The 12,803-nt window shown below is 46.7% G+C and overlaps 1 protein-coding gene across 3 annotated transcripts in view; it reads left to right on the forward strand.

The window, feature by feature from the left end:
• Positions 1-664: 664 nt before the first annotated feature.
• The window catches only part of uxs1 (UDP-glucuronate decarboxylase 1), a 49,122-nt gene continuing 36,983 nt past the window's right edge, over positions 665-12,803 (forward strand). The window contains exons 1-5 of one of the 3 annotated variants that reach the window (XM_035394270.1): positions 665-1,239; positions 1,484-1,647; positions 5,189-5,216; positions 6,247-6,295; positions 10,485-10,528. In XM_035394270.1, the coding sequence (XP_035250161.1) occupies positions 1,560-1,647; positions 5,189-5,216; positions 6,247-6,295; positions 10,485-10,528 (209 nt within the window). In that variant the 5' untranslated portion in view covers positions 665-1,239; positions 1,484-1,559. Of the gene's footprint in view, positions 1,648-5,188; positions 5,217-6,246; positions 6,296-10,484; positions 10,529-12,803 lie in introns of all 3 variants that reach the window. The other 2 variants (XM_035394269.1, XM_035394271.1) reach the window with 2 other exon arrangements.

Below are 12,803 nucleotides of genomic sequence, written 5' to 3' on the forward strand. Positions count from 1 at the left end.
TCATAGTGTAATTTCAGTTTCTCAACCGATTCCAATGGGCAATTTAGAAAGTGACTTGGCACGTGGCAACTTTTGCAGAGACATCCAGTGTGCACGGCCTGTTTATTTTCTAAACGCACAGGCTAGAGGCAAGATAAGCCGCGCAGAAAGAAGGAAGGACCTCTGGGAAGAGGGAAAGAAGCTGCAGACCGCCGCTCAAGGGTTAAAAGCACGCGCTGACTGCCTGTGGAAGGAACGCATACATTTCACACGTTGTATTAAAAAATAATCTTTGTGTTCGCTATAAACAATTGAACAACAATTTCGTTCTAGCCTATTTCACCAACGTTATAACATGTGGAGACAGGAAGAATCATCTCTAGGTTACAAGGAGGAAATACATTGGGAATAGCCTACTATTCTATATTCTGTGTAAATGCTACTAACGTTACACATCCAACACAGCGAGAACCCCTACATTGCACATGAGCACGTTTCATCTTTAGAAACAATAATTTGTCTAATTCTTTTGCAAATTCAATAATTTTACTCCATAGTCCAGTTACAAGGAGAATTCCAATTGTGGTGCAGCCCAGTTTGTTTTACTCCGCCCCAAGGAATTACGCCTCTGATATTGACTGCTTCAGCCTGACGAATGGGGTTAAAGTTCGTTGCCAGATTACGGAAGATTATTCAAACATTTTAAAGCTGTGTTGTCAGCTATGAACATTAATGGCTGTCCATTTTAAATTTTAATTTCACAAGTATGGGTGTATTTTATGTTGTACATTTTAAAAACACAGGAACTGTAACGTTGCAGGCGCGGCAGGGTACTCAGTGGAGTACAGAGCATTCGCTCTAGAGAACCACGGCCCTGCCAAAAATATCTGAATCCAAAGAATTTACTGCGCGAGTAGTTTATTTTGTGTTGAAAATGTGTATATTTTGAGTTTACGGATATGCTGCGCAACAGCTAGGACTTAAGAAATTAATTGGTAAACGTAGTCGTAATACAAAATCCGAAAATGAAGCTTGCTAAGTAGCTAGCTTCATGTGATTTAAAACTGTGGTAGTAGTAGTAGTTGGCTAGCTATAGCAACTGGCGGCTAGACAGGCGGATGATTAATCATTATTATAAATTAGACATCGTCAGTGAATGATATTTTCGATCTATTAGCTGCAGTCCTGGCCTGTATATTTGCAATTTAATTTTTATTATCTGGAATAGAGACAAAAACGTTCGAATCAACTAGGCATAAGGTAACTATCTGACGAGCTAGGTAGCTAGCTACATGGCTTTTTGAGCTTGTACCCTGAAAGGCCGTCACGGATGAAAGTAGTGTTGTAGTATGTATGGTGAATGTCCTGGTTACTGCAACTAGCTTGTTATTTCACTACCGTTACGCCAGATAGCTTAGAAGAAACTGTAACGTTAATTTTTGGGTGGAGCCATAGCAACGTGTGGACTTAGTTACAATGAAACAATCCTGTTTTACTGTGAAAGAGGGCGTCAGTTTGGGCATCAGAATGGTGTAAAGTGGAGCTCCCATGTCTCCGGATTCGGCGTTCTAGTGTGAATTATGAAGCGGATCGTCTGGCTGGTTACAAGCATAAACAGACGAATGATGAAGTTTCTAGTGGCGCTCGCTTTGATTGCATACATAGCATGTAAGTATGAAAGGCGCTGCTTGCTCACTGTAAATTACCATCTCTACACAACAGACCAATGTGTTCTCTCTTTTCAATCTGTACAGTAAGTGTGACACAGTAAAATATTTTTTATAGTACTTCGTGTAAAGGTTTTACACGAAGTACTATAGTATTTGACAAACTGCCTTAGAGGGAATTTAACTACTAACTACTCGCGTAGAAACTGTTTCCGCATCTTTCGTATCTTACGCTTGACCAAGTTATAATTGTATTATTTTTCTCCTTGAAGCCACATTAAAATGATTTTCCAAATGGAAAATGTAAGGGAGTACTGTACGAATAGGACAGATAACGCGAAAATCGTATCGAGTTGTATAGGTACACACGTTCATGGAAACATGAACGTCAGCGCACATTGTGTGCACAGGTGTTACTACCTGTTGCACAACCAAATCATGAAATATGCCCCTTCCTTCCTGCCACAAGACTTCGGCTTTTTGATTGGACATTTGTGCACAGTACTTTATTTGTAAACACATGTGTTCGACCTTTAGACCGTGCAGGACTCGGGAATGTGCAGTTATCCGATCTAAGGTCACAGGGGTTGTATTGCTCATTGAGAATCATACATTGGAGTAGCACTCTGGGGTTGTCAATGGTTTGATTGCGTATGAATCACTGAGAGGTGTGCCTATACACCTTAGACTTTGGGAGGGGTTTCCCTCCCAGGTTTTTGCCCTGTGACTCTAATCTAAACTATTGTAAATACCCGGAAGCTGTTTGTCTAGTGCACTGATTGCATTCTTTATTTTAATCAGCCTTCCGTACAGGCGCCAAGAACCTCATTCAAGGCTACATACTCCTGTTCTTAAATGTAACTGCTGCCTGCTTATACAGAGACGGTCAACGCCTAAATAAAGGAGCTAAATGCTATGGGTTTGTCCCTTGCAGTGTAACCTTGGTGGCATGGGCGTTGCTAGACCCCTTTTACTGGGACACGTGCCCCAGTATTGATCTGCTGTGCCCCAGTAAAATCTCACGTTCGAGTTTTGACAGGCTCCTATATTTGGCAGTGGACTCATTTAGATTGATAATAACGGGAAAAGAATGGATTTTTTTTTCTAATCCACAATGTCAAAGCAACACGGTTTAACCCAAAATACATGCTGAGGCGCGCACCTTGCGGTCCGGGTCCGTACGCAGCGGCGCGCGCGTTACTGTCCGTGCGCGGCAGTGTGCGTGTCACGCATTCTAGAAAAAAATTGTGTGATTTGATTAAAGGGTTGGGGGGGGGGGGGGGCTGTGCCCCAGTGGAGCTTTATGTCTAAAAAAACGCCCCCGCTTGGTGGAGAAATTCATGTCAGACCTGAAAAGGATTTTTTTTCTAAAAGCATTATTCATACCGAGTGGATGACATGGCACAGAGGGTGCAGCCACTTGTTAGGTTGTTCTGTCCTACAGAATCAGGTTCTGCCAGTTAATTTGGCCCTGTCTCGTCCTCAGCTTTGAACTACATTAGGCCAGTTAATTAACTTGTTATTTTGTGGCATCATGGGAAGTGTTTCTTGTTCAGTTCGTTTTGTGGTCTGTGACAATGCTTGCTGGGTGGGTGTCAGTTTAAATAAATCAGCCCTGCCTCCACTGGCTGGTCCTAGTGTTTGATGGATTGCCCCATGAGAGGACCAGCTGGTCCCACAGCAAGCTTTTGGTGGAAATGCTGAACGCAGCTCAGACCTATTTCATTGTGTCGTGTGGAGGGAGCAGTCTGCTGTTTTTGGAAGTCTTACCCTAGTTTACAGTTGCTTGGGGATTTAAGTGCTGGTCTTCGTGGTTTTTTTCAACTTTTTTCAATTTTTTCACAGTCATCGTCTGTCAGCAGTCTGTATTTCCACATCCACGCAATGCTGACTCTGCTGGGAAAGGCCTAACCCTGCAAATATTAATTATGATATGTAAATTAATGTTTGTCTTAATGGGGCAGAAATAGGAATTCTTCATGCATTGAATAGAATGGGGCTGCTCTCTGTGCACAGTTCAAAAAAACGAAACAAAAAACACGATGCGATGCGAATTCAGAACGTGGGTTTCCGTGTTTGTGCTGCGTTCATGAGTGCTTGTGCATGTGCGTTTGTTTCCTGAGACACCGCAGCTTGCCACCGTGAGATCTGAAGTGTCGATGCGTGTGGCATCACACGGATACCTGTTCACCGCGACGCACATGTCTGACGGCTGCTGTGATTGGCCTGCTGTGTTACGCGCTCGCGCACACGCGCGTGAACACACACGCACGTGCACACACACGCTGGCTTGTCAGCGCTAAGGGCTTGATTGGCCGTATCAGATGTGCTTTGGGCGAAACGCATCACTTGCCTGGATCTGCCTGGGGGGTCCTGGAGGAGAGGTTGGGGCCCCGTTGGCTGAGGTGAGGGTTCCTGCCGTGGGTTCGTGTGGGAGTGGAAGAAGCTGCTGTGGAATGGTCCTGCGGAGATGGTGGGGCGGCGACCGTGGTTTCCTGTGAGCTCTGAGCATGAGCATGTAGCTCATGTTTTTTTTTTTTTTTGAAAACTTAGCGGTAGTTGTTTAGAGAGTGAGGGTACCTGCCATTGGCCTGTGGTACACCCCATCCTGCAGAGCTGCGCTATCAGATCTGTGAGAGCTTTTAATGGCTGGTGGGGGGGACACATTTCACAACACAGACACATTTCCTGGAAATGGCTTCCGGCTTGATCCGCAGTGTGGATGAAAGGCCGTGAGCCTGAACTGCAGCCTGTCTGCGGCGTGTCTGTGTGTTAAGTGCTTTCCCTCCACGCTTAGACGTGTTTGTGTGTGTAAATGAAAAGGGGAAGGGGCGTGTGTCTGCGTGGCCCCTGTCAGCACAGGGCTGGGTGCTGCAGTGCAGCGTAGTCTCCACGCCCGGAGCTCTCGTTGATGAGCTCGCTGTGTAGGGCGGCCCTCACGCGTGCGTCTGCTCGCGTCTGCTCGTCTGCTTTCCTGCGGAAACTGGCCCGTGGATTTCTCATCGATCGGATACGACCTGGCGGTGTGAGAGAGTGAGACACGGGTCCGCCCTGTCCAGTGTGGGTGGGGTAGATGGGGTTGGACGTGGTGTGTGAGTGCTTGGCGTGGGTGGGGTAGAGGGGGTTGGACGTGGTGTGTGAGTGCTTGGCGTGGGTGGGGTAGATGGGGTTGGACGTGGTGTGTGAGTGCTTGGCGCGGGTGGGGTAGAGGGGTGGGTGCGGTGTGCGGGTGGGGCCGGTGGGGCAGGGTGAGAGCGAATGTGGCCTCTGATTGGGTAGGGACAGCCCGTTCTCCATGGCGACGCAGTGGCAGGGAAAAAACGCTGAAATGCGTTCGTGTCCAAGTGCCCGTTTTTTCCGGAAACATCCTCACGGATTCCTGTGAGGCTGTCGTTCACCATCTGTTTCATTCCCTAACATCTGTTCCGTTAAAGAAAACGTGTTTGTTTAAAGCCTTCACCGTCAGAAAATAATGCACATTAAAATAAACTGTTGCAGTGTTTTTGTAAACTTATATTTTATCTCTTTTTTTTTTTTTCCAGCTGTCTGGGGAACCTACACAAACATGAGGTACAGTATGTCTTATTTGCATCATGTGATCAGAAAGCCCAGACATCTGTTGCGTATCTCGTCTCCGCATGCAGGCTCACAAAATGGCGGAGCTCCAGTTAAATATCGCTGTTCCGTCGGCTTGCGTGGATTGATTTTCAGTCATGGTTTCTGCATCAGTTGAACCTGGAAGCAAAATTACTTTTCGCTTCCTTTGTGTATATGTGGATGTTATCACGTTGTAGTTCATTAAACAACACTGCTCTCTTGGAAGGAGACAGCCAAACTCTCAGCTGGTCTAACTCTGCCTCCCCTCCACATAATTACCTGTGTCAGTGTAAATAAATTTTACCCGTCTTATCTACGGACAGGGGAAACTATAGTTCACTGATGCCAATTCGGCCACTAGCCACATTGCATGGAACTCCATTAAAAATCCATTAAAAAGCATCGACAACATTGTGTACATTTGTTGGCCCTAGATTCAATTCAATTCAGTTTTATTTGTATAGAGCGTTTTACAGAGAACTGTCGCAAAGACACTTTACAGAGTAGCAAGGCAAGAGACCTAGCAAAAAGAGCAAATAGAGCAAACACCAGGCCTGAACCCCCAAATAGCAGATCTAAACCCCAAATAGCAAACACCAGACCTGAACCCCCAAATAGCAGGTACATAAGGTTAAAAAAATAATTTAAAAAACTCCCCTTGGGGAGAAAAGCCTCAAATGGCAGCAAGAAAAAACTCCTCAATGGGAAGAAATCTCGAGAGGAATCCGGCTATGGAGGGGGAGCCCAGCCTCCACTGGCCAGCCTGGTGTAAAGTAGCAGACGGCAAATAAAATGGGTCAAACAGGTTACCCCCGAGGTGAAAGCTAACAGGAAGAGTAGAAGACCAAATGGTATAGTTAGAATAGTGCAGCTGGATATCGAAATAATTTGTGTGGTAAGTGTGCTTATTTTCACTGAATGAGTCGGCCCCATGCACCTGCCAGTGCCTGATAGGCTAACGTTGCTGTCCGTCTTCCGCTAAAACACGCCTCTTTCCTTTCAGGTCCATACAGGAGCAGGGGGAGATGAAGATTGAACACAAGATAAACGAGGTGGGTTGAAAAACTGCCCTCTCCTCCCGTTGTCTCTCTCTCTCTCTCTCTCTCTCTCTCTCTCTCTCTCTCTCTCTCTCTCTCTCTCCTGTTTTTCCTTCTGATCCCCGAACCAGTGCCATCCTTTTTCGCCTCAGGGGAACACTCTGGTGTGGGGGTGTACAGACTTTTTTCAGCACTGACCCAAATATTATCAATCCTTGCTTTTCGTGACATTTTCATTATGTCATCTTCCTTAATAACAATTCATTGATAATCAATTGTTAAATTGCTGACAATAGCTGTGTTTTTAGTACCTAAAAGCAAAATGAAAGGACGAAGTTACTGAAATTAGCGGGCAATTAATCACAAAAAGCATCGTCAGATTAACAGAATTTAAAGCTTTATCAATGACACGCAGTCTGGGTACAGTGCTCAAAGCTGCCAGACAGAAAACAATAGGACAAACCACTCATTAATGTTACAGTCATCGTCAATTAGTCTCTTTTTAATGGGACATGTCAGCCAATTCCCAGTGGAAAAGTTTAAACACATTTATAATGCTAATATTTCTGTATATTGCTAATATTTCAGTACAACCAATATTTCTTACAGATTTTTGTATTATCAAAAAGCACGAAAAGACCATAATGTGATGATTAGCTAAAGTCGTTAAATATCTTACGTTGTATGCGCAGGAAACAAGTTGGAATCAGTGCAGTCTTGTAGAGTACAGTTGGAATGAAGCACCAGTCAACATTAAAGCAGGCATTTACGCAATCATAGGAAATACACTCAAATGCAAACAATAAAAATGCTTTTTAATTTGTTTTATCTTTTCTATTTAGCATTTATTTGTTCCAAAATAGAATAACATTGATGAATATTAACACCATTTTCTATTCAGGCTTAGTTGCATTGCAATGTTGCTGTAAGCTACATGATACCATAAACAGATATCTATTATCCATGACTCAAGTTTGGCTGACCAGCACATTAGTTTGTGCACCACTGGCCTTAACAAGAACTTGCTAGCCAAGCAAAAGCGTGAAAGACAGTTATTGTCAGCAGTCTGGCAAAGTGCAGTAGGAATTGCTCTCTTTTGGAAATATCAAAGAATCATTGAACTTGAACAGGGATGTGAATTACTGTACGTACTGTCTTGTGAAGTTTGCAAGTTAAAGAGTTCCTCTTTTCTTTCTCCCTCTCTCCTTTACTCTTCTCCCTCCCACCTTTCACATCTCTCTCTCCCTCCATCTCTTCCCCCTCCCTCTCTCCCTCCCTCCCTCTCTTCCCCCTCCTTCCCTCTCTCTCTCTCTTCCCCCTCCCTCTCTCTCTCTCTCCCTCTCTCTCTTCCCCCTCTCTCTCTCCCCCTCCCTCTCTCTCCCTCCTTCCCTCTCTCTCTCTCCCTCCCTCTCCCTCCTTCCCCCTCCCCCTCCCCCTCTCTCTCTCTCTCTCTCTCTCTCTCTCTCTCTCTCTCCACTGAAATGAATGAATGACTTCTGGGGAGCGCTTGGCGGGAATGCCGTGTTTGGTGTAAACCCCGAGGTGACTCATGACGATTTCGGGACTCCCGCGACCGACCCGCCGTTTGTGCACCGCCGCTCCGGAGCGTTAGCGGCTGACGCGCGGGCGCGCGGTTACTGTAGCTAAGCTGCTCCCTGCAGGACAGAGCTCACAGGCGCAGCGAAATGCTAACTGAGCGTGAGAAACCATAGAAACACGCCTAATTCCATTTGGTTTCAATTTGTTTTTTTCAAGAAATAAACAAAGAAACCCTGCCTGCCGCGCGTGAAGCATATTCAGCCATCAGGATGGAGGCGGGATGCTAACGTTGGCTAGCGTCTCCCAGTAGCTACGGAGCAGACCTGGGTCAAATACGTATTTGTTTTGGATTCAGATACTTCTCTGCGCTTTACTGATCTTGTCTGGTGTATTGGAACCAATGAAATACTCTCAAAAACCGCAAACCCTGCCTTCTGGGCATATTGGCAGGCTCAGTTGCGCCAGCCAAGATCAACAGAGCACAGAAAAGTATTTGAATCCAAAACAAATGCGTAATTGACCCGGGTCTGCTACTCAGTAGGTGAAATTTACTGCTGTGAGGATGATGTCAGATGTCTGGTTGAAATTTGGCCTGCTTCATTAACTGTCCATGACAGGGGGGCTTGTGGGTAGGGTGGGCGTTGCTCTGTCAGGGTGCCATTGGGACCCCCTAGCCGATTGCTTGATGCCCACATGCGATTCGTTCATGTTGGTGAGAGATACACCTCACTTGCGTGCCTGCGCTCTCCAGTAGTATGCTGTAGATCCTGTAAGGTCCAGTGCTGCTTCTCCTACGGTGGACGGCAAGAGCAGCAGAGCCCCCTCTACAGGTGTACGAATTTACTGCAATTGCAAGTGGGAGAAAATCAGGCAACATAAAAGAGAAATGGTGTATTATCTGTAAAGTCATATTTTTTGTGATGTTATAGGCTTCATGCCCCAAAATAAAAAAAAATGAAAGGAAGGGCAGGGATTTGTTAATCCCCCCAGTGTCGCCAGATTTTACAGTGGGGGGGCACAGCAGGTGGCCGTTAAAAATTAGCATTATTACAGAGATGGTTACCTCCTAATTACTCCCCCCCCCCAAATAGCCAGAAAGACTGCTTATCATCACAGCCTCGCCTCTGAAATGCGCATGACCTTCTGCTTCAAAGTGTTCATCCCTGTGTGTTCGGTTCGTCTGGCGCCTTTCAGCAGACGCGATGTTACTTATCTGTAGAGAAAAGCGGCGTTTGATGAAAGAGGCCAGAATCGCGCTCAAACAGTCACTTTGTTGACTGGCGCCGCCTCCGTTCAAGATAATACTTTGGCCATCTGCTCATTACCTGTTGAAAAGATGCTGCTGGGAGAGTCTTTTCATGTCGCTGGCCCTGAGGTTTATGAACCAGATGTGAGTAGCGTTTTTTTGAGGTGGGTTTATTATTTATTTTCACTGAGGGAAATGGCGCCTGTGCAGACGGGCCGCTGCTGTTTCTGTGGAGATTGTTTCTGTGGAGATTGTTTCTGTGGAGATTGTTTCTGTGGCGATCGCATTGTTACACACGCTGACGTTGGCAGCCCGGTGTGTTTGCGCTGGTCTGTATTGTGACTCCGAACAGCAGTCAGATGAAGCTCTGGGCTTTCATTGGTTCTGTTTGTTGGCCTGTAACGTACGCTTAAGGCTCTGTTCTGCCTGTGCCAGTCGGATGGATAAGAGGACAGTGAATTAATATAAATAAGATGCTGAATTAAATCGTTGGTGAGTAGACTCCCCCGCACATTTTGCTGGATGTTGGCTCTTGCTCTCTTTCACGTGTTACTTGTGATGCTGCGTTTCAAAAAAAAGTCGTTCCAGTGATAATTATAAAGTTATTTCGGGCTTCTTGTAGTCATTTTGCGCTTGGATTTCTCCATCTCCCTCCTCCCTGCCTCTGCCACCGGTCCCCTGCAGCTCATGCCCTGCCTGTGCCTCAGACCCCTGCCGCTCATCCAGAACCCCGCTGCTCCTCTGATCTACAGCCCCCCCCCCCCGCCCCATCCCATATCTCCCTCCACCGGCTGCTCGTATAAAGTTAAACACGAGGAGCCGCAGAGACCCGCTCGCTGTCATACAGTATTTTCAGAAGATCATCGAACTCTACACGCAAGCCGCACCTCTCCGTTCTGCTACCTGTAGGCTGTGCCCCCCCCCCCCCCCCCCCCCCCCCCCCCTCCTTCACGTGCCTGCACCTCGCATTGTGTCTGACCCCCCCGGTGATAGAATGAGTTTCCCACCGCAGTCAGGACCGTGAAAGACTCAGCCCGTATTCCACCGCGGCCTGTAGACCCGCCTCTTCACACTGCACCATGGCTCCCCCTCGCCCTCTTTCGCTCTCCCCTGTCTTTCTCCGCATTTCTTTTTGAGATGATGTTACAGTCTCAGCTCTGTAAAGATGGGTTAGCTGTGCAGCCTCATTCATTTTTGCTTTTTACAATATAAATTGTTGGTTTGTTTGGCTAACCTTCTGATTATAAGTGGGTCTTTGGTGCCTTCCTGGTGATATCTCACTCTGGTATTCCTGAGTCTGACACTAATGTGCTCTGTCACTCTGGATTAGAGCGCCTGCTGCCTGTTTGTTGTGTAATGTGCTGCGCGGTAACTGACTTAAAACAGTTCTGTTGACAGCGCCCTTCTCTGTTTCTGCAGGCCGTCGCCCCTCTTCGGGAGAAGATCCGAGATCTGGAGCTCAGGTATTTATGACATCACTGCTGAAGGTGCACGCTGGCATGCAAGGGTGTCCAAGTTTCCCACCAACCTGCCCCCCATCCTGTTCCACAAGATACATCCAACTCTCCCACATACCGACACCATCCTGTTCCACAAGATACATCCAACTCTCCCACATACCTGCACCATCCTGTTCCACAAGATACATCCAACTCTCCCACATATTTACACCATCCTGTTCCACAAGATACATCCAACTCTCCCACATACTGACACCATCCTGTTCCACAAGATACATCCAACTCTCCCACAAACCTACAGCATCCTGTTCCACAAGATATATCCAACTCTTCCACAAACCTACGGCATCCTGTTCCACAAGATACATCCAACTCTCCCACAAACCTGCACCATCCTGTTCCACAGCACACACATCCAGCTGTCCCACAAACCTGCACCATCCTGTTCCACAGGACACACATCCAACTGTCCCACAAACCTGCACCATCCTGTTCCACAACACACACATCCCACTCTCCCACAAACGAGGGTGTATATGTTTTCTTGACACGCTAAGCTCTGGTCACACGTCTGCGTAGCCCTGTTTTGTGCAAATGCATGTAGCAAACACGCCTTTTAACCTGCGTTGTTTACGAATGTGGAAATTAAGTCGTGCCTTTTTCATTGTGAGTTACATAACATAACATAACACTAGAAGAGTGCACTCAGTAGAGTGCAGATCTCCGCCAGGCGAAGCACTTGTTGATCACTTGCGGTTAGAGATTAGCTGCGGACAGATACACAAACACACACACACACACACACACACACACACACACACACACGCACACGCGCGACCAAACGCGTAATCCCCTCCAGGCTCTGCCTGGCGGAGATAATAATAATGACGAGAACAGGCCATTCAGCCCAACAGTGCTCATTCAGTGCGGGCGACGGGTGCTCAGGGATGAGTAGGATTTGGCAGGAAGGGTGCGTCCCCCCTGCAGGACGGAGAAGGGGGGCGCTGTGTGAAGCGCTGTGGTGTGGAGAGGAAGGGGCGTGGCTTTGCTCCAGGGGTGACTTTTGGCGCAGAAGTCTAATAAATTGAGAGGTTATCTGCTCTGGAGGGTTGGGGTCAATTCAATTTCTGTTCATGAATGAGGAACGTTCTCCGAGAACATCTTAGGCATTTTTCAATTCATGGATTCAATTGGAATTCATTTTCCTCATTTGTCTGAATCGAAATGTAATTGACCCGAAACCTCTTTCCTCTCCTTCTCTCCCTCTCTCTCTCACTATCTTCATCTGCCCCTCACTCCTCCTCTCCCTCCTTCTCTCTCTCCCTTCCTCCCCCTCCCCCTCCTCTCTGCTGCTCTTCACTCTGCTTTGCTGTGTGAATGGAGAGATAAATGCATTATCTGCATATCTGGTAGGTAGAAGCTGCAGGTGCTGGTGGCACTGCCAGAAACGTGCCTGTTCAGAGGCTTTTGTGCTTCCGCCGTGTCTCCCTCAGTTTGAGTGAATGCACTGAGCTCAGCGTGTGGTGTGATGAACTACCTGCGGGGTAAAGCACTGAGATGAATGGAGTCACTGATATGAAGTTCCTAAAAGAGGGATTTTTGGGTTCTGCTCTTCTTGATTATAAACTGGCGTCCTCTCTCTCCCCGGATTGAAGCTTGCAGCCGCTCACCTTGCTTTGTCTTGTGCAGATGCACAGTGTTTGCATAGCACGATACACACAGAATCAGGACAGGATTGTGAGGTAAGACATAAGGAACTGGACTGGGGGGTCAGTTCCTGAGAGAGGGTGCTGCCCTTATGTCCATTGAAATAAATGGGTAATGTGTAAATATTATGCCTGGTAATTTTCCCTGGATACAGACATGATAAATCAGAGTGTATGTATATATCTTGTCAAAATACTAATTCTGTGTGAGCGCTATGGTTTGGTTCAGCATTGCACTGCACTGCCTTGTGGCATTTGCTATGTGGTGAACGTGATCAGAATTCAGTACAGTTGTTGGTTTGTTTGAGTCCTACGTTTATCTTAAAAGACTAATTGCATATGTCGGCTACAGTGGGTCTGTGTTGTGTGGAAGCTTGGTAAAATAAAAAGTTCTTGAATTAGCAGAATTAGCTAGTAAGCTCTTAAATCAGCAGAAAATTGTGCATGTACATGCTAAAAATGGGCAAGCACTGAAGGAAATGTCTGTGTCTTGCGTGATCTAGTGATCAGACGTGACGTCCGCCACGTTTCCCTCTGCTGATGATGCGTTTCCCCTCGGAGTTCCCATGCTA

The sequence above is a fragment of the Anguilla anguilla genome, chromosome 15 (genome assembly GCF_013347855.1).
Source record: "Anguilla anguilla isolate fAngAng1 chromosome 15, fAngAng1.pri, whole genome shotgun sequence".
NCBI classification, from domain to species: Eukaryota; Metazoa; Chordata; class Actinopteri; order Anguilliformes; family Anguillidae; genus Anguilla; species Anguilla anguilla.